Source organism: Gallinula chloropus (assembly GCF_964237585.1).
Source record: "Gallinula chloropus genome assembly, chromosome: 2".
Lineage (NCBI taxonomy): Eukaryota > Metazoa > Chordata > Aves > Gruiformes > Rallidae > Gallinula > Gallinula chloropus.
The window spans coordinates 142,734,035-142,757,026 of NC_140086.1; the positions used below are offsets into that span (position 1 = coordinate 142,734,035).

Genomic DNA, 22,992 nt, shown 5'->3' on the forward strand with positions numbered 1-22,992 from the left:
ACCAGAAATGGTCTTTGTCACTTCTTTTTATATGCAGGACTATCAGTTTGAATCTCTTTGCTCTGATGGCTTTGTCTTTTGTCTTAGAATCACATATGTGATCTTGGTCCTGAGACGTGTTGAGATTGTTCTTTCTTCCAGGTTTCTAGTTGCGTTCTACAATCATATGTATCCCAGACTGAAAAAATCATTCCAATTTATTTGGATCAGTTGAGAAAAGTAAAAACAATCTAAAATATAAACTATTAAATGTTCTCTTTCTTGATTGACACTACTCCTGACTTAGCTAACAGGTTTTGTTCTACAACTGAAGAATTTACTGTGGCTATAAAGCTATTATACATGACTGACATACATTAAAGTAGAAGAGAAAAGCAACTACCTTTTTCAAGCTGCAAATTTACAGTCATGACCTGACATACCTATCACATTGTGTGTTTGTGCTCTGAAAAATGTATGTATAGTACAATTTCTAAGATCTACATCCAATGCATTTGGTGGAGTTGAAATGTTTACTTTTCCATCCTAAAAATGATGATGATGGCGGCGTCGGGAATAAGATCAGATTGGAGATCAGTCTGGTAGCATGAACGTGCTCTTGCAGTCTGGTAGCATGAACGTGCTCCTGGTGTTCTGTCTGATGTTTGGCAATTTGTACTCTGTGTTCTGTCTTTTGTGTTCTGCTTTTCTTTCTGTCTACTTATGGTGTGTATTATCAGGAATAATTATATGCATTTATATATAGAATACATATGAAAATTTACATCTGGATAAAAATATAACACACGTAATTCTGTTTTTATTTAAGTTTTTATAAATGAAATATGTATTCAATAGTTGTTATCTCTATCTCTATAATCTAATGCATCCATAAACATGGTCAGGTTACTCTTTAATGAAGTAATTCATAAACTGGACATAATTTATATGTTAGTACAAAATTTTATGTAGCTTCATTTGATGTAGAAGGCAAATAAAAAGAATGATATGTGAATTGTTGCTTAAAATTACTTTTGTGGCATAATTTTTTAGCTGTAAGCATCGTTGGGTTTCTAATGGTTACCTTTATATAAGTAATAATAATTTCCTTAGTAGTATGAGAAACATCTCCCTTATTATGCATTACTGATCTTGCCGAAGTTTAAAACTTCTGCAGTGGTTACAAGGTAACTCTTCAAAAATTTCTCAGTCAAAATCTCGCATGCCTAAATGCCTGTCTCACGTGATTGCTACTCCTTCATTTCAGCCAGGGAAATGTTTTTAAAGGCGAGGCCAGGAACAACACCCAGCTCACAGGGTTTTACTTCAGGGAATGAAGAGATGGTTGGCTTGTAAATTAGTGAAGGGACCTGAGACTGAAATCACAGGCAACTAGATTATGATCAATTTCTAGAAGCTGAAGGTGGAAGAGTTGGGACTAAAGGATGAATATGGATGTGGAGTAGTGATGCCTTTTGAGGGATCAGTATAAAGTGTGGCAGTAAGTGGCAGAGAACTGTGACAGCATGAATGGACCTGGCAAGGAGCTGTCCTGAGATAATGCCAGGCAAAGAGACAAAGCCTGGATGAGGAAAGACTGAGGATTTCCAACTTTCTCTTCATATGAGAACAGAGATAAGGGGTGGTGCGAGCTGTTGTAGAACAGGTAACAGGAGAAAATAGGCTGTACAAGGAAGAGGATTGAGGAAAGAGCAAGAACATTTGTCTGTTGGCGAGCACACAGAGTTTCAGAATTTCTATAGAACCTGGAAGCCTTGAAGCTAACTTTTCTACTTCTGTCAGCAAATTTTTTGGGAAAAAAAGTATCTCTTGTTTTATAGTTATGCCTATCTATTTTCTTGTAAATTATGCACTGTGACAACAAATATTGAATGAGCTCCAGAGACAAAGAAACCATGGGGTAGATAACAAGATGGCCTCAATAATGACTATTAGATCTTATTTTTGTTTAACTCAATAAAAACAGGAACTTTCCACTTCAGGAACATTCTGATAGATGTATAAAGCCAAGCACTTGATTGTTAAAGACTGCCTAACTTTCTATTATTTTACTTTACCCAGAGCTGGGTATCCAACATCCTAATTCATCAGGTTACCGTATTTAAGAAATTTAATTATCTTCAGACTTCATTATCATTTTTTATTGGAGGATAGATTTGGACCCAATCTGCTAAATTTCCAATGACAATGTCAATAAAATGTAATTTATTTTGGAGGCTTTTATTATTTTAGGACTATTTCCCACATCAATACACTATAATCACTCATATTCTGAACCTGAGAAGGATTTACAAATGATACAACCAAGAGATTTCCAGAAAATGTCAGATCAAATAAATCAACATTTTTGGACACCATTTCACTTAAAAATGCTGTTATGAAGCTGAATTTAGTTAGACAATTGCGTATCTGCCTCACTGCACCGAACATACTGCCACCAAAATCAGTTGTACAATGAAGATTATCTTCATAGAATTATTTAGAAAATGAAATTGTAGCAATTTCATGTAACAGTAAAGTTATTTGGGGAACAATATTTAGGTTAGATGTCATGTTGATAATTTTGTTTGCACTCACATATTTCCTTTTCCCTGCCCGGTAAGATTCTGAATCTTTGCAAGTCCTACAACTCAGTTTATATTTCAGAGATTTCTTCCTTTTGCAAATATCATAGTTTCTCCACAATGCCTGATATTTAACTTGATTCCTATTATAACTAGAGGAAGTGTGTTGTTATGATTAGCACACTTGCTGAGATTCAGGAAATAAGGGATTTGGTTTCTGGCTCCAACATAGATTCCCTAAACGGGCTTTCAGAAGGCTTGTTGCTGCTTTGTGTGCTCTGTAACATCAGGACCCTGTGGCCTGTTCTCAGCACCTCCTCACTGGCTTTGTGTGCTTTGGCTGTAGTGCCTTAAGAGGGAAGGATTTCTTTTACTGAATAAAATGCATACAGCAATGTTTTGGTTGTTCTTTGGGACTGCTGTTTTACCTAGCTGATATAAAACAAATACCCCAACCTGAACTCTGCCTCCCCAAGCTTCTTCCTAGACTTCTTTCTAGGATATCAGTGATGTATCTGCTTTTCACAGTGCAAAGCTGTTTGGTAATGCCGTGTACAGAGATAAAGGTAAAATGTTCCTTCATTTCAGCTGCTGTATGTGACTTTGAAAAGGGGAACTGTGGTTGGATTGAAACTGCAAATGCAGATGAATTTGACTGGGTAAGAAGTTCCAGTAGTGCTCTTGCACCTGCTTTTCAGCAACAAGCTCCTCCACGGGACCACACCTACAATACATCTGAAGGTAAGACAATCCAGGCCTAGAAGAAGTGGAATAGATATTTCTGCCCTTTAACCAGATTTTAAATGGAGGTAACACATGCTTTAGAAACACTTTCTTCCTTCAGGCTACAAAGTTGTTTTCTGTTTCATTTTGATAGGTCATTTTATGTTCATTCTGAAAAACAGCAGCAGCATCTCACAACTAGCTCGGTTACGAAGCCCAAAGTTCCGGCAAAGCGGATCAAACTGCACATTTTCCTTTTGGTATGTAACAATTTAAAGGTCGTGGAACATCTCCCATTGCTTTTCTTGGACTTAAGGTTATAGTTTGCAGTAGACACACCTTCCAATGAAGTATTTCTTCTTATTCTTCAATCTTATAGTCTTCATTGTGAACACTATACAGAAATATTTTGTACTTGGAGAACAGAACTAAAACATGGGCTTACTTTGCTGTGAAGTTTTGAGCGAAGTTATATGAAAGGATTGTGTCTGCATATACACAGACAAATACCAAAGTTGTTTTGCTGATATTTCTGCTTTGGCTAAGTAACTTTGAAAATGTTGTGTAATTCTGTTTACAGGAAACTCTCAAAAAACCTAGTAGCTCCTTGAGTACCTACAGTGTCACAAATTAAGTAAAATCTGCAGTACAAGACTTGGACCTTTCCTTCCAATCCTTTTATATAAACAGAACTCCCCCCCCCCGCCCCAAACCCTTTCAGCTATTGTCTCAGTTTTTGTGCAGTCTTGTCAAAAAGGGACAGGAAATGTAAACTGAAAATTTGCTTACTAAGGTCAAAAGTAGTGCTATTGTTTAAATAAATGTTTGGCCTGACTTTGATATTATAAAATGCAGTAATATAAAATACATTTGCCATAGAAAGATGATTTTTTTTAAAAATCAAAGATAGAGTATAGGTCTGGAAACTACATTTTTTGGTTTTGTTTCTAGTTCTGTTCCCAGTTCTGTTGTATGATTGCTGACCTGAGTATATATGATTTTTAAATGGTTTTGAGACTTCAAAAATGCTGTAAAAATGCAATGTTAACAACTAACAGAGATAGATATGCTTTTGCATTCAGTAAGCATTCTGTTTTTCCTTTTTGAAACTTTATAATTATGTATTGAATTAAGTTATTATGCAGCTGAGTGGGTAGTGTTCATTGTTTAATATGAAAGCATCAGCTGATGGCTGTAATTTAACAAAATATGCTCCTTGTTTCATAATCTTCAATTTTTGAAATGAGCCTTAGTCAGAAAACTCTGCCATCATACAGAAAGTGGATTGAATTAAAGCTAAACTGGAAATAGGCACTATGGACTTCCTATATTTCACGGAGCAATGACAGAAATACCATTATACCTGATGTGCTTCATTCTCATCATTTGCACCTTTAACTTTTTCTGTCATTTTAGGTATTACAATTACGGGCAGTCAGTTGGAGCAGCAGAGATGCAATTGTTTGTGGATGGGCTGAAACAGCATACTGTCCTTTGGAGGGCATATTACAATGAGGGAAATCAATGGTTGAAGGCAGTCATTCAGCTTGGACGCCTTTCACATCCTTTCCAGTTATCACTTGATAAAATCAGTCTGGGTTTTTATGACGGCGTCTCAGCAATTGATGATATTGTATTTGAAAATTGTGCTCTTCCACCTCCAGCATTAAGTTGTGAAGGTCCTAATCATTTCTGGTGCAGAGACACAAAAGCATGTATTGACAGTTTATTGGTCTGTGATCTTGTGGATGACTGTGGGGATGGATCAGATGAAGACAACTGTAGTAAGTACTTTGCATCATTGCTTACTTCATATCAACCCAAAACTTACTTGAAAAACAGTTCATCCCTGGAGTAAAAAAGCACAGTACTGTTACAGTCAGTGATGATCCAATTCAGTAGAGTTACTGATGCAACAGACTCTGAAAATTTTTAACTTGAATGCACTATGATGAGTTAGAACTGAGGGTAAATTTACTTCAATCTCCTTTATTCAAACAACTCATATTTCTTTAGCTTTTGTAAAACACACATGTGTATTACAAGTTTATTTTAAAAGAGAGAATTCACAGTCTGCCAGTTGATTTGGGTTAACATGATGTCTTAGATTACACTGATGGATGTACAGTGGAGGATGTATATGGACTGAGAGGAATGTATAACCTATAACATTTTATACCTAGAAAATGTTAAAATATCCGTACTGGAAGATATTAATCATGCTGGGAGTAATTGTCCCTTCCAAAGAGAGAACTTGTAAAATCTGAAGAAAGCTATGGGTTGTTCACATTTTTGACTTTCACCTTGCTGTGCTGAAAGGTGCTGTTGATGATTTTCTCCCCAGAGCATGCATTCATCATTTTAAGAACTCAAGAACATTAATATAAAATAAAATTAACTAGCAGTTGCTTTATCACATCCTGTGGTAACTAAATTATGCAAATCACAATGAGTTTTAGTAACAGGGGACACCTTGCATGCTTGAGGGGATACAAGCCTACACTGATATTTGCTGAATATTAACTTAAAACTGATCTGAATTTAAAAGAAAGTGAAGGCTCTCCAGCCTGTCTCAGTTTTCCCACTTGTAAAATGTCTATCTTTTATAACCCATTTTGAGGGCTATAGTGAGAAAGTACTATATGACTTGCAGTATTAAACATCATAAAACCCAACAGCTTAATTTAAAAAAATAAAATTGGCTATTATGTCAGTTAATGTTTATGAAGAGCAGATGCAAAGATAAAATGAAAGTTTTCCACCTCTGAAACACCTATTTTTTTTATATTAAAAGTAATTTGTCTAATCGATATATTTTACCTTGGTGTCAAATAATAAAGTGCATTGTGTTATAAATGAGACTCTTGAATTTAGCTTTGAAAAAGCTATCAAGCTACTATTCTTGATGATAATAAATATCTAAAACACAACCCATTTTTAGCACTATTTCTTTCATGCAAAAACATACTAGGTCATTTATTGCAGATACCACCAAACTATAACCTGTTGTTTATTTCATCCAATTAACCTGTTTTAAATCCTTTAGTCAGTTAAATTCCAGTTAAAGAACTTTCCATGCTTAAATTACAAAAATACATACATTGAATAATATGGATAATAAAATGTTCTTCATAGTTCTGTTTATTCAACAAATTAATTATGTAAAGCTTGTTATATATATATATAGAAAGAAAAGGTAATTAAGTAAAGCTTTTTGCTGGTGGGTTGTTTTGGTTGGTTGATTGATTTGTTTTGATTGGTTGGTTTTGGTCTTGGTTTGTCTGGGCAGGTGTATAGCTATTCTTCAGAGGAGAATTTTTGCAAGGAGTTGTGTGTTTTTATCTATGCTGGAAACAATTTTTTAAAGGAAACAACAATATTTTTTTCATTATGTCAGAAAGTTAACAGAAGTATATTGAAGTATGAACACCTTTTGATATGGCTTTCACTTGACAATCTGTTCTGTTTACTTTTCAGACCCTGACCTACAGTGTAACTTTGAAAATGGGCTATGCAATTGGGAGCAGGACTTTGAGGATGACTTTGACTGGATCAGAATACAGGGTCCAACCCCCACAGTTAATACAGGTCCATTGAAGGATCACACAACAGGCACAGCCAGGGGACACTACCTCTACATGGAATCCTCTGAGCCACACCTGTTCCAAGATAAAGCAATTTTACTTAGTCCTGTCTTCAACCCTTCTGGCAATGGAACCTGCATTTTCCGCTTCCATTATCATATGTTTGGAAAGCAAGTTTACAAGCTGTCAGTCTTTCAGAGAACTGTGAGTAATACCAAGGGATGGCTGCTGTGGTATAAGTTTGGAAATCAAGGAAACAGATGGATCAGACAGACACTCTACATCAGCAGCTCTAAACCATTTCAGGTATGATCCTTCTAGGTTGCAAAGTGCTTATTTGCTGCCTTGTTAAACACTGTGAGTATAAAAATGACTGCAATCTCAAAGCTATTTGTAACTGTCTGATCACATTGACTTTGAAATACATTTCTAGGGTGGTTGTTTTGTTTGGGATTTTTTTTGGTGAGGAAATATTTCTGAAATATTTGTTTTACATGGTATTTTCCCCCTAAAACACGATTATAATGTATTGAATTGGAACATGGGGTATTTAAAGTAGATGCTGTTTTTGTCTGAATGTGCTACAGAACACTTTGGCAAGACTTTGATTCATTCATGATAAAGGGTTATTCAACGAATATCCTTTTCTATGCCTTACTTTTCCAGAGCTATATGTCAGTCTTTCAACGTATAATGTCAGAAAAAAATCCATTCAAAACACTTGGGAGCAAGGCTAGGTCAAAAATCAAATAGAATTTGGAGAAAAATGTCATAATAGTAAGTGATGGCTACAAAACTAGATTTATTTTCTCGCCTTTTTAATATTGTTCATGTTTTTTACCTTTTGCTATATATGATCTATTTATTCTGGTTGACTTGATAAAATTTTGGTTTTGATAGAAACATTAGTTCACTTGACTGCCAACGGGTCATAAAATTCATTTAGAAAAACACCCAAACTATTATAAAAAGAAATGCCTTCCTTTTAATTCTGATATAATTCAATCTTTGTTTTAGGTTATCCCACATTTATTTCTCAAAAGGTTACTTTTAGGTAGACAGAGGTTCTATCTTCTTCGGAGGAAAAGACCTTAATATTACTTGGAAGGACAGTTCTTATTTTTCATCAAGACCCTTTGTAGAAATGTAAAGGAATACCAACATGATACTAACAAATCCATTTTTGGTGTGTGTTTTTTTTTTTTTTTCTTTTTTCCCCAAGTAAAAAAAAAAAAAAAAAAACAAAAAACAAATCCTGTATCTGATAGTTTATCTAAAGAACTGTAAACCCATGTGTCCTACATTTGACCTCCTGAGGTTTTGAAAGGACTGTTGTGTAACTGAAAATATTTTTATTACTTCGTAAAAAAGCCCCTAGTGTTGTGGGGCTTTCTATTGTACTTCCCCAGTTCTGTAAAAAGAATGCAAATATCTTGTATTCTTTATATGGTTTTGTTTGGGCTTTTTTTCATAGTCATTTTTGAGGGGCAGTAGGTGTAAGGTATCACTTGATAGATTGTACTGAAGAAATGATATTCATTATTGTGTATTGCATTTCTCTTAATGGAGTTTGCTGTGTCACAATCTACAACCCCTCAAACCTCAGAAATTTTGAAGGGAATATGTTGTTATTGTGTTCCAAAGAAGTTGTGAAATGCTAATATCACCTTCTAAGTTCATAGTGTTTGAATATTCCCAAGACTAAAGACGTAGATGGTGAAAGGTTTTCAGACTCTCTTACCACATTTTTTGTGAAGCTGTATTCCTGCTGAGATGGGTACCATTACAGCCTCAGTTAGTTTTGGGCTGACTGGGTAACAGTATTAAAGTTGTAGCATCTACATTTACTATGTTGTGTACTCCATTAGTGGTTCAAGTTTCCACACCACAGGGTTAAAGTTTGTAAGTCAACTCCATGGCTCAATGGAAGTGTATAGATTCACTTAAGAACGAGACAGAATTCACAGAATCACAGAATCACAAGGTTGGAAAAGACCTTTGAAGATCATCAAGTCCAACCAATCCCATCCTAAGCTAAACCATATCCCTAAGTAGCTAGTCTACCCTTTTTTTGAACACATCCAGGGAAGGTGACTCAACCACATCCCTGGGCTGTCTGTTCCAGGCCCTGACAAATTTTCAGTAATTTTTTTTTTCTAATATCCAATCTAAACCTGCCCTGGCACAGCTTCATGCCATTTCCCCTTGTTCTATCTCCTGTCACCTGGCTGAAAAGACCATCGCCCACCTCGCTACAACCTCCCTTCAGGAGGATCCTCCTGCCGGCCGTTCTTATATATGGGTGTCACATCTGCCAGCCTCCAGTCGAGTGGAACTTTCTGTCTGCCAGGGTTGCTGATAGATGATGGAAAGGGGGTTGACAAGCACATCTGACAGCTCTCGCAGCACCATTGGGTGAATCCCATCTGGCCCCATTGACTTGTGGGTATATAACTGGCCAAGTAGGTTGCTAATCATTTCCTCCTGAACCATGGGAGGTTTGTTATTCTTCCCCTCTCTGTCAGCCAGTTCCTGAGGATGAGTACTCAGGGAATATCCATCTTTACTACTAAAGACAGGTAAAGAAGGAATTAAGGACCTCAGCTTTGTCCTCATCTCTTGTCACTAATGTTCCCTCTGCATCTAATAAGGGCTGGAGATTCTCCTTGCCCCTCCTTTTACTGTTAATATAACTATAGAAGGACTTTTTATTATCTTTTACAGAACTGGTCAGTCTGAGTTCCATTTCAGCTTTAGCCCTTCTGACTTTCTCTCTACATGATCTAACTAAATTCCTATAGTTGCCCCAAGACACCTGCCCCTTCTTCCAAAGCTCATATTTTTCCCTCTTTTCCCGAAGATCTTCCTGGATCTTTCTACTCAGCTAAGCTGGCTTCCTTCCTCACCAACTCCAGTTCTGACAGACTGGGACAGCCTGTTCTTGTGCTGCCAAGATTTCCTTCTTGAGGAGCAACCAACCATCTTGGGCTCCTTTGCCCTCAAGGGCTGCCTCCCATGGAATCTTATTGAGCAGCTTTCTGAACAGTCCAAAGACAGCCCTACGGAAGTCCAAGGTGCTTGTTCCGGTGTCTCCATTCCTTACTTCTCCCATTACTAAGAATTCTATCAGCTCATGCCCCAGGTGTCCTGCAACCTTCACATCCCCCACTAGGCCTTCTCTGTTTACAAACAAGTCCAGCAGGGCACCTTCCCTGGTGAGTTCATTCACCAACTGGATCAGGAATTTGTCTTCCAAACACTCCAGGAACCTGCTAGACTGCTTCCTTCCTGCTGTGTTGTACATCCAGGAGACATACAGTAAGTTGAAGTCCCCAGTAAGGATGAGGGCAACTGATCAAGAGACTTCTCCTAGTTGTTTAAAAAACAACTCATCAGCTTCCTCCTCCTGGTCAGGTGGTCTGTAGTAGATTCCCATCACTGTATCTCCCTGATTTCGTTCTCTGATTTTTACCCAGAGACACTCAACCCTGTCTTCACCATACTCCAGCTCCAGGCTGTCAAAGCATTCTCTGACATACAGGGCTATCCCACCTCCTCTCCTATCCAGGAGGATGGATGTGTCTTGACATCCTCCTTCTATGTCTCTAGCCAGAGTATCTCATCAGCTGTTTTAGGCTTTTCAGAGATTCCTAGAGAATAGAAAACTTTAGACTCTAAGACCAAAGATGGCCTAAGTAACACAGACCTTCATTTTGCCTTTTCTAAATGTCAGAGATGATTAGTCGACTTTAGGAGCATATAAACACTTGGACCCATGTGCTAACTCTTAGGAAAAGGAGTTCTCAGTCAAAATTCTGAAGCAGCAAATAAAGATACTTGAGGACATCTGGAAAGACAGATTCCATTTTAAAGTCTGGAATTCTGTAGATATGAAACTAGCATCTTCATTTGAATGCCCTGTCAGAAACTCAAAGGCAACAGCACATGAAGACTTCCTTTGCTCACACTAGCTTGCACTGAACCTCAGAATCTTAAATTTCTCAGGAAATCTTTGTTCCAGATGGCATCAAACTATGGCTGAGGTTTGTTGCTATTCTATCAGGTGTTTTGCATCAGAATGTTAAATGTGATATCAGTGAGCAGAACAGGAGCAGTTGGATGAGTGAAAATTTGGAGGTAATATTTAAATGGAAGGAATACAGTTCTCTGAGACAAAAGGAAGCATTCCCCTCAAGCACTCATACTGACAAGGAACAAAATACACCTGCTTATAAAAAATTGTGGCTTTAGTGATCCAGACTTTCCCTTTTAATTCAGAATCTGTGATGTAGACATCTGCAAAGGATTAGTAGTCTCCACTAAATAACAGTATTTTTTATATTTTGTAAACAATTAGGGTTAAGGATATATGTATAAGGATACATATTCCTTTTCAAGATTTTTTTTTTCTATATGGGATGTTTGTTTCAACATGAAAAATAGCAGGCTGTTGAGTGTACTTGTCTCTTTAGTTGATCTATGTTTGTTTTCATCTCCCTGAGAAGTGTATTTGTACATCTTTTCCTTAAAAGTATGTTTGAAAAGATAGTAAAATAGGAATCTGTAGCCTACTTACCTTGATGATGAATAGTGTTTGCTTTTGTATTACTTGAATAATCATAATACCTGAAATAGTTGCTACTCAGAAGAAAGTGCAAAGATTGTATTTTAACATCTTAGATAAAGGTAGCTGTTTTAGCTTCCTCTAGTCATTCAAATTTCTGTGGTTACAGAAAAAGAAAATTATGATATTATGTGAATAATGGCACAGTTCTGTATTTCAGTCATTTTGGGCAGTATAGTCTCCTTTTAGTCATGACATAAATCACATATCTACTCTGTCCATCATACCCCAATCCAATTCACCTTTTGCTCATCTGCAACGTGCATGTATATCTCTGTAAAGATGGTTATAACCCTTTGATACTTCAAAGCACAAGTAATACCCAAGGGAAATCTGATATTATATAATGATTTTATAATGATCTGTTTAGTTTTTTTACACTGGATATGGTGAAATTTAAATATGCAAATGCACTTTTAAAGGACATGAATAATTATTAAAGCTGTATTGAGTATAATTACTAAAAAAATTAATATTTGGAGTATTATATATAAACACTTACATCTCCCTTCCAATATAAAACTTTTTCCCTTCAAGTGACCAAAACAAGGAGAAATTAAATAATGAAAATTTATTGGAAAATACTAGCTTATGGAATCTTATATGCAAAATAAAATTGCAATTAAGTAGATATAAAACGCATTTGGAATTTTCCTATTTTACAAGTGGTTAAGAAAATTAAACAACCAAATCCACTTTAATAATATTACTTGTATTATCAAATAGGTATTAGCTTAGAAAGTAATGGAATATTGACTGAAAATTAGAATGATACATTTGCTATAAATATAGAATAGCGCTATTTTTTACAAACACAAATACAAGGCTGCCTTCTTTCTCGAGCTGCTATTTCTAGTACCTCTTGTGATATTTTTACATTCTTCTCAATGTAAAACCCAAATTGTTTCTATTTTAAGGGCCTGGTTTTGAAACATATATGGCTGAGTATATTAATAATGTTGCAAATTAGATTTTTGCTTTGTTTTGCTACAACAAGATGTTCAACAAGTGAAGCACTGCAAATATCATGAGTCCCATATTTAGACCGACAACCACCTTGGAAGTTTTACCCCTAACAGCTCTTATTCTGTTCTGTGTCTGCTGAAGAGGAAGCTTTGGGTCACTTCCAAAGAAATCCTTAATAAAATTAATATATTTCATAACACTTTAAATAAAAGAGAAAACTAGTTCTAAATAATGATTTATTTGTGATTAACATAAAATATAAATTGTTCAAATGGGAATGGTGAAATGATAGCCATAATCAGTTCTGACATATAAAACATCAATTATACTCAAGTATATCAACTTAGGTTTTAGTAGCCAAATTTGTCTAAAGACAGGCAAGAATCTAAAGGAAGTTTTCTTTATTTCTGACACTAGACCGATTGCTTTGTGTTTTAATATATTAATTTAAATCTTAATTTTTCATCTTTTCATTTCTATTATGGAGATATGGCATATTATACATTTCCTTACAAAGATTTTACAACTCAAAGGCAAATTATCTCACTGAACCTGTTTTATTTTCTGTTACTCCTATCTTTTAGCCATAGAATTAGTTGTAGAGGCAGTTACAGTTGTAGTTACAGTTGAGTTTTTAGTCTTGATTATGGATTTTTTTAGGTTTCCCTGAATAATAATCACCTACTTCTTGTATTACGTTTTTGGTATGCCTTTGACATAAGATCAGTTTGGTGTCAAATACACGAGCAGCAAACATACATTATTTACATACGGCCTCTTACCATTCACCTATAAAGACAGAAAGAGCTAAAAATTGTATTTAAAGTACTACCAGGTACCTGGTCATAATCACATAGACAGTATCAACTTTCTCACCTTCTATTCCCTCACTATTCATTCATTCCTTGGTGAGATGAGATAGTGATTCTCCTTTGGGGGTTCTGATGATCTGCTCTGTAGTAAGTGGCACAGGATCACAAAGTTTACTCTTTGGCTATTTCTGCAATTCTGTTTCTTGCATTTACTTTTCTGAGAACAGATTGATAGACACACCCCATCCCTGAAACATTTCTGTAATGAAACACTCAGGTTTCTAGTAGAAAATGGGATTTTTGGCATAATTCTACTTTATGAACTGTTTTAAAGTGGATTTGTGCTCTGTTTCAAAAGAAAAAAGCCTGTGCTAGGGCAAATTGTAAGCATTCAGAATTTAATGGTTTTATTTCATGCATGTCTAGTAGTGATAATTACATTCCATGCCTGAATAATATAGCAGGACTTGTTATAGTTCACTAATTTGTATCAATTTAAGAAAAGAATGACTTTCTAGGCTTCCTCATCAGCTAGAAAATCATTGAAGAAAATTTTAAATTTCATTTCCTACGTAGCAAGGATTGGAACTGTTGGTTCTAGATCTCATGTCACATTTCACAGCACCTCTGAGAGAAACTTTCAGTGGGGTTTGTAGCAAAAATACTTTAGTAGATTGATTTGTGTTGCGGAGTTTTCTGTCTTCCCTAATCATTAACTGGTAAGTGTGATGTTGAACTTCTGGGTTTATGGAACTGAACAAACTTAGCCGTACTCTACCACTTGCATGCAGCTTTGCTGAAACAGTGTGTTTACCTTTTTATTGTCCCAAAGAGAAGTACAATTTCCTAGTGTGAAACATAGTGAGGAGACTGTGTTTCAGCCTGTTACAGCTGCATATGAGCACAGGCAGCTAGGAATTACCACACACAGTGCTCTTGAAAGGAAAGTGTTTCTGAAGTTTGTGCTCTTTCTTCTAAGAAAATAAATTGTGTATTTGGCTTTACATTAGGAAAAGTAAGCTGAAAAAATAATTGAAGTAGAAGTGTTTGATCCTTTTTAGAATACTAGAGTGTTCCACTTAGAGAGATAGTTGAGATATAACAGAGAAACATTAAATCAGCAGTGTCATAGAGAAGCTGCATTAAGAATGATCATTAGTGATTTCTCTGAATACAGAGAATTTGAAGTACTCTCTGAAATTATTAGGCAACTGAGTCAAAAGAAAAGGAACTCTTTTTTTAGCATGGCTTGTTGTACATTTCATTGCCGGGGATGTTTTGGGTACAAAGAAATATGAATGGCATCAGTAAGTATCTTGTCACATTATTGAAAGAAAAACCTGTTAAGGGCTATTAGCACAACAGCAAGGCTATAACCTGCCAAGAGTTTGGGAGCTACCACTGCATGCCTGTTTTGTTCCTATTGTGGATGTGGCAGCAGCCCACTGGGAGACATACACTGCAGTCAGCTGGACACTTGACCTAACCTCTGGTACATCTGTCCTCATGCTGTGAGGCACTGGGCTGCAGACAGTTTTTGGTGTATTGAGAGATTCGCCCTATTTTATATTGTGGCTATGATTTCCAATTTTTTTCAGTTGCATTTGCCCTTGGTGGACCAAGTTTATTGTTGTCAAGTGTTGTTAGCCTTCTGCCTTGATTTGTTTGCCTGCTTACTTCCCTGTTCAGGGCCTCATTTTTAGTGTGTGCTGACAGGCCAGTAGGTGTTTGTTAAGGTTGAGTTGGTCAGATGTATCTTTAATTAAAATCTGGTGTTGAAGCAGCTCTGACTTTATCAAGGACTTCTCTAAGATATTTATTACACCTCTCAAATCCACTTGTGATTATTTTTCTGTTATTGCTTTTGATCCATTCCCTGGTAGGAATTTTCACACAAAGATTTAGTCATCATGGATTTCTACTCTAGCAACACCTTCAGTTTGAACTTTCAATTTGTCATTCCACATCTATCTTCTTCTACTCTTCTTTGCACTTTCCCCAATAAACTGCTGAGATTAGTATTCAGGGATTCTTTTCTTTTTAATTACTATTTTAAAATTTGTTTTGTTTTGGTTGGTTTGTCCTGTAAAGATTACAACATGCTTCTGTTGTTTAGGACTCCTCCAGTTCTACTTGAAACACATGGATACTCATCCATATTAGCTGCATCTTGTTAACTCTCTTTCTGGACACTTACTTTCTTCATCTTTGATCTGTGTGTTGGCTTCTTTCATCAGTGATATGTTGCATATGTTGCACACCACCCTTTGATTTTCAGCTTTACATTATGCTATTGGTTTTTGATCTGCTTCTGGTCATTGTTCTTAGTTTTGTTTTCATTGTGGCAACAAGCTTGTGATTGCTTGCTGACCTGTACAGTTTGGTAAGCTGATGCCGCAAATGTTATGGATTGGCTAAATAGATTAATATTGACAGGGAAGTGCTACCCACATTTTTAAAGCTTCATTTTTCGCAGAATCATAGAATGGTTTGGATTGGAAGGGCCCTTTAAAAATTATTTGAGAACTTATGATTTGAAAATGCGTCTGGTGCAATGTAACATATTTAAAAGGCAAAAAGTACTGTGATTTTTTTGGTTTTTTAAAGTCATTTCTAGACATCAGTATTGCCATTTTGACAAGTAGATTTCAGAGCATAGAAAACAGCATGAAAACAAGGCAATCACATGATAAGCAAGGCAAAAATATATTGTCCATTCTACAAACATTCAGAAACAATTTCATGGGTTTTATTTAAGTTCTTTGGGAAATGAATTGCTGTTTTCTTCCATGTTATTACATACTTAATATCATGAAGCTATAACCCACTCTGTGGCAATAGAAATAATTTATTCTTTGTGTTGCTATTTTATTGTTATGCAGTGGAAGACTTGTCATGTCATCAAGTCACAACATATAGGGACCAAGAATACAAATTTCTAAGCTATCTTAACAATGCCTTTTCCAGTCAAAATTGTATTCTTCATTTCACATCTGTTATTTCCTTGCAATTTAATTTTTATATTGTTTTTATAATCTTTCTGTGCTTATTGAGTATGCTTATAGCAGAATTCAGAAACAATTTAGAAATTCTACTCCCACTGAAGTATATAGTAAACCTCTTGTTATCTTAAATAAAGGCAGGATTACATGGCAAGTCATATATTCCGATGATATCCTTATGTTACTGTTTTCTTACTTGAGGGGGTTAAGGCCATAGGCATGGATGTACAAGCAGCAATTCTGTATAACTTACTATCTCAGTCAGGCAAACTCCTCTGGATAAGGAAAGGTCCACACCTTTAGTCAAAAGATGTAATAGTGATCTCCTTGCTCTCTGGCTTTTGTTGCTAAACAGATAATTGACTCAGTTGCTGGCACAAATATTTTCATAAGCATTGAAAAGAAACCACTGCATGTCTTCTCTCAGGAAATTCCTTAGCTTGGCAAGGAAGAATTGCCTTAGCAGTAAGCATTGCATAGATCAGATACAAGTCTGTCCATATTCAAGCTTCTGTGGATAAAGATGTGGAAATGTGGCATCTTGACAGGTTCCAGGGTACAAGAGGGAGGGACAAAAGTACTCAGGTCATAACAAGCTATCCTGGTCAATATGGGACACATCTTTTAAGACCATAACATCCAGGAAATTGACGTAAATCATCCAGAATCCCATCATTTTGTCTGTCTGTCTGTCTGTCTATCTACCTACCTACCTACCTTTATAATCTGGGAAAACAGTGATTGGGGGGAGAAAGAAAGCATCTGTCTAGTGTATAAGTAAGTATATGTGTAAAATGCTGAATCTGCACACACCTGTCATGGAAGATCGCCCTAGCAGCAAAAATACACTTATGGTAAAGGAGTGATCATGAGTTTCCATCTGAAAGTAGTTCAGGGTCCTGTAATATGATTAGAGTATGTAAAGGTTGAACATGAAAGAACATTAGCAGCAGGCTTTGCTATTCCCATACTACAACTCATCTACTTTCACTTGTCAAAACAGCCTATCAGTTAGATCCAGCCTTTGGATCCTTAAAGTGCATAATTAACCAGCAAGCTATCAGAAATGACCGATGCTCTAAAAAGCCCACAACTCTTAATTTATGCTGGAATATAAAAGGAGCTTGTACTTTAAATGTGGGAGGAAATTTACAGTATCTTTCAGTGGCATTTTTTGGACTAGATTTGGCCTTGCCCAGTTAACCATGCATGTTTTAGTATCATCTGTGATTGTATCCTTCTCTGTCATGTAATTTCATTACTTAGTGTTTTTTTTACGTAATTAAAAGAATAATTCATCATCTATTTTCTGTAGGGAATGAAAATAATTGCATCTTTAGTATTTCAAAAAGTATAATTGCTAAAGTATATCTATACATATGCGGTTTTGAGACCCTTTAAAATTCAATTAATTTTGAGCCTGAAAAGTATCTTCAGATTTACAGGGGTTATATGGATTTTTCTGTTTTTCATGGGTTTGGGTATGGAGTGTGTTTTTTTTAATATTTCATATTTATAGTCTGGGTTGCTTTTGAAAACAATTTTGTTCTGCCATAATCTTGTGAAATAGAGGAGACTTCTGTAAATCTTCACAGATGAAGTGAAAACTAACCATGACCTTAAATTGGATTAAATATAGCTTTATCATTATAATTACTCAACAGATGTTGCCCAAATGGGTAGGCTAACAATGTTTTTTTATAAAACTAGAATCTCAGAAATTTTTAGGCACTGACTCAATACTACCGCTGCAATAATTCTTCCAATATTAACATCACAGCATGAAAACAGGATCTTTTCTCTTGAGTGAAGTTTTGTGGCTTTAATACAGCAAAGTACTGACTCCCAGAATATGTAAACAGTTATTAATATTATGCTTGTCAGCAGTCCTACTGACATCAATGAAGAGTCTGAAACAAGATAGAAATGTGATTCTTCCCTACACTTTAGAGAAATGCTTGGAAAAACATCGTAAATCAGTACAAGGTTTCAGAAGCTTACAGTGAGCTGTGATCAAGTGTTTTACTGAACTAGAACTAGTCTTTTTCCATAGCTTGCAAAACCAAGCACTGCAAATCATCAAATATTTCACACAAGATTTTTCATATTTGATATGTATATCCTTACAGTCATTGGTAAGATGTCATTTGCAAGGATTTTATTTCAATTTTTGAAGTCTTGAGACTTTTAATGCATTTTTGATGGACATAAAATGAAGGGGCTGGCGGGCTTTGAAGATGGGCAGTGGAATCTCAAGCTTTTCTATGTGTATTGTTAAAATGTTGATAATCTTAGCAGCTGATGAGCTGTCTCCACTTGTGCTTACTGTTGGGGCAGAAGGGCTCCACATTATGTATAGTAGTCCTAATTGCTTCTTCATTCTCTCCATGAGAGAGAAAGCTAGAACATGATGTGGCACCTCACCTGCCAGTAGACCCAAGATTTTTCCCCAAGAGAAGCAGTGATACAGAAGGTACAGAGGAAAAGTTCACTGCTGTGTAGTCAGGATGCAGCTACTGGATGCCTAGATTAAATGGTCTCAAATTCCACTGTACCTACTCCTTTGATGGCAGCTGAGGAAACAGAGAAACAAAGTCCGGGAGGTATAAATACCATGTTTGGAGTCACTTATCAAAGAAGCTAATAAGTCTTATTTGATATGAACTAATAACTCAAGAAGTCAAAATTGAATCTAAATTTCTCAGGAAAATGCTCAGAAAAAACACTGCTTGCTTGGTAAATAGTTTGCCTTTTTGTGTAGTTTTTGAGCTATCATTATAAGAATATGTTCATATGTTCTTGAAAAAAACATACTATAGTGAAGACTTACTGTGACATGATTGTTATGTGAAGATATCATGATAAAAGGGAGTTTTGAAGCAAGAAATTTGGATACCGGTACCATGCAATTTGTGGTTCTATGGCTTGTCCTTCATCTGCAATTACAAGAGTTCTATCACCTCATAAGAAATCGGTTACTTTTCTTGATGACAATTTGTGTGACATTTTCCTTTTTTTATACATAGCATTAAAACATAGGAGTAGTTAACTTCAGAAATATTCAGTGAAACATACGTGACTTTCAATCCTGCATTCACTTTCAGTAGGTGATGATAACATGCTTTGTTTACAAAGTGTTGTGTCAGTTATTTGTACTTGTGTGGTTGTTCTTTCCTACTCAAGCCAAACCACAAGGTTTCTTGACAGAAATAATCTTATCAAACCTAGTCAAAGTTAGCATCCTCTAACTACTGATAAACTCACAAAGTAATACAGTTGATTGACACTTCATGTGACAGACCTGAGATACTGTTTGGCTATACTACTAGGCAAATACAGTGTAACTAATATCACTATTTCCTAAACATTTGGAAATCTTCAGGATTTTGGATTCCTCAGAGTTTTTTGGAATGAATTCCATTATAGTTTAAACAATACTTGTATGGAAATCAAGTTTTTATTTCGCTAACCTTCAGTGGGAATTGGCTAGTGACACAAATAAGCATTGCTGTAAAAATGGAACATTTATACAGAACAGTATTATCCATTGTAATTTCTCTGTTAACACTTGTCATAGTGTTTCTTCACCCTTCAAAAACCTATTTTGTTCAAAATCTTAAGGGATTAATCCTTTTCTGTATATAGTGTCATTCTAATACATTTTTCTTTTCATGGAGGTGTTTTCCCCCCTTTTTTATGTAGCGTACGTTTTACTACCTTCATAGTCTTCATTCAGACTGGATCTCTAGAGTTCTGAAAACTGGAAAAATTGGGAACTATTTATCCTCATTCAAATAACAAATGAGATGTGAAATGAGCTCCATGGTAGATGAGTTCCCTGGAGTTTGTTTAATAATAGCTTATGAAGTTTGCAGAATTTCAGATGGCAAATTAATTTAAGTGGTCAATGTTTAACCACAGCTGCAGAGAGACTAAGTTTTGTACTGCAGCACTAGCTCATATTTTCAGTTTTAAGACTATCAGAATGTATGTCTACATCTGTGTTATGTTTTCTGTGTTGCTGAGTCCATACTGCATGCCGAAGTGTCGGACTCCTCAGATAAGCACACAAATAAATAAATAAAAATAATTTGGATGCAGAGATTTTACTATAAGCAAAATCATCATCATAACAAGAACGAAGTATCCTAAATTGAATTACTCCTGCAGAACTGTGCCCTGCCACCCTTAAAAAAGTGTATTCCTTCTTAAATTGAAGGACTGCAACCTCCTTCAGGGAAAGGTTGGTGTAAGTTGATTTATAAAGGTAGCCTTAGAAGGTGTGACTGTCACATAACTCTCCAGTCATGGCTGAGGAGATGGACACAGGCAGCTATGGGGAGAAAAGCTCCTTGACCTACTGCTTAGCATCCATCAGAACACAGCGTAATCCCACAGAAAAAAGTGTACTTTTGGTGGGGCTTGGGTTTGTCTTAGTAATAACTGTGTAAATTGAGTTAACAAATCCTCTGAATCTTAGCTTATTTATGAGTTATTAATTAGGAGTAGTTAATCATTCACGTTTTGAAAACAAACTAAAAAAAATATTTAAATTGCTGAGTGTTTGACAGTCAAAACCATACTGAAAGGAATTTTGTCATTTTGGAATAACACATTTGCTTGCATAGCTTTTCTGAATAATAGATGTCTTGATTTGCCCTGTTTCCAAGTGCTTTTACGCTATTGGTAGCAATAGTGTAACATTGCTCCCATTTTACCCTAAACGGGAAACAAAAAGACCGAGTTAATATTATAAAGAGTATTTGTGGATGTTCTGAGGGAAAAGTAAGAATCCTATACTGAGATAAGAGCAATAAGAAGCAATGTTTTAATTTAATGTTTTCATTCACATTAGATACATTTTTTGCTAAAATAGCCCATTTTCAGCATATCTATAGTAAGGGACATTTATCCCCAAGTAGTCCGTGCTGATTTCTGGAACTGGAAATCCATTACAGTAAATCCATTATCTCATTTACTATAGGACAAAAGGAATAACAAAATGCAAGCATATATTTTGAAATTACAATCATACTTAATCAAAAAATTTGGACCACCTACCTACACAGATGTGATGTGCATCTTGTAGTTTTTAGCAGTATTCCAATACTTGAAAAATAACTTTCTTTGCAAATAAATTGCAAGTAAGTAAATTACAGAAAAGATGCTACAATTAACAAGACTGTGAAGCAGAAGCAGTATTAGAGTATATTTACCACTAATAATTCATTCTTTTATAGGAATTTTCCGCTGAACTGTGGAACAAACAATCAAAAACAAGATATGACAAAACTATTTTAAAACATGTCAAAGAAATAACTTTAATATTTAAGCTCCAAAAAACATTCATTCATTTATTTGGCTATTTATTTATTTAATGTAAGGTTTAATGAAGCTTTTGTAAGGAATCAAGATTTATAGATTAGTTAAGAAAATTCTTACTACATTTTTCCCTGAACACCTGCTTGGAACAACAGTCAGAGAAAACAGAGAACAGTCAGAAGAAAAGAGACTTTTCTAGTCATCCAGAGAGTAGTTCACAAATGCTAACCTCTCCCGTTCCTTGTGAGTAGACAATAACAAGAAAGTAAGCATATACAGCCTTGGCAACTCTTAATGAAATAGTAGGTTGATTTCTTTTTTCCTAACCTGCTTAATTGTTTTCAACAGAGTGGCATTTGTATAAGGGTATGGAATTTATTCACATGAAAGTTATTATAATTAATCATGATTAATATTATTACAATAAGTACCAAAGGAGCTAATCATAATGTGCCACTTATGATAATGTCTTGCCATCATTTTATATCACAATTATGTTTCAGTAGATTTACACAATTGTGAAGCCATCTATTCTGCTATGGTTCACTGTGATTAATGTGACCACCAGTGGAAGCTGATAATAATTAGTCTCTTTTGTAAAGTATCACTAAATAGAATATATCCCCTAGAACTAATTTAATCTCATTTTAAGTGTGAAACATAGTAAATGACTCCTCTATCAATTGATATGAAATGTTTAATGAGAAGTGGAAGCCTACTATACAGTGAAAAATGTTTTTGTAATTCTTGTTTCCCTAGATCTTGGTGAAAGGTACTGTAGGAGATGGTTTCACTGGAGACATTGGACTTGATGACATGTCTTTTCTAGGCTGTACTCTTTGCAATGGTAAGGACAGAGTTAAAGTGTATATATCCTAGCTGTGAGCTGATTTTTTGCCATCATTTGTAAATGTTGCTACTAGAAAAGCAAAAACCAGGTCAAACTGACTTATGCTTGGCAAAGAAATCCTGACTTGTTTCCCTGTTTCTGGGACACTCATATCCAGCAAACAGCACAAAAGAGTTTCTGCTGTACACACAAGGTCAAACAGAGACCCTCAGTAAGAAGTGTGCAGCTTCCAAACTCTATCAAATCTTGAATCCTAGAAGGAAAAAGAAATTTAAGTGTGTGTAAACAAACTGACTTTTAATTCAGCAAATTTGGTTTGATACAACTTTCCACCTCCCACAGTAATTCCTAAAGTTTTTATTGTACCAATCACACAAACAGTTCAGATGAAAGAGCAGTCTGTCCACAGAAATCATTGCTATCTACAGTGGTACAATGTCCACTGATTAGTAAAATATTGTATCTCAAAAGATATGTGCTTCAAGATACCAGATTTTAGACCTGTCACAATCACAGAACGGATTTTACGAGGACTAGTGTAAGCT

The 22,992-nt window shown here is 35.5% G+C and overlaps 1 protein-coding gene across 1 annotated transcript in view; it reads left to right on the forward strand.

Annotated features, from left to right (window-relative positions):
* MALRD1 (MAM and LDL receptor class A domain containing 1) overlaps positions 1-22,992 on the forward strand; it is a gene marked incomplete at its 5' end in the record, with an annotated part of 247,426 nt that overhangs the window by 52,104 nt on the left and 172,330 nt on the right. Inside the window, 5 exons of the mRNA XM_084260684.1 lie at positions 3,123-3,305; positions 3,442-3,547; positions 4,704-5,071; positions 6,765-7,177; positions 22,357-22,444. Coding sequence (XP_084116810.1) covers positions 3,123-3,305; positions 3,442-3,547; positions 4,704-5,071; positions 6,765-7,177; positions 22,357-22,444 — 1,158 coding nt within the window. The remainder of the gene's footprint in view (positions 1-3,122; positions 3,306-3,441; positions 3,548-4,703; positions 5,072-6,764; positions 7,178-22,356; positions 22,445-22,992) is intronic.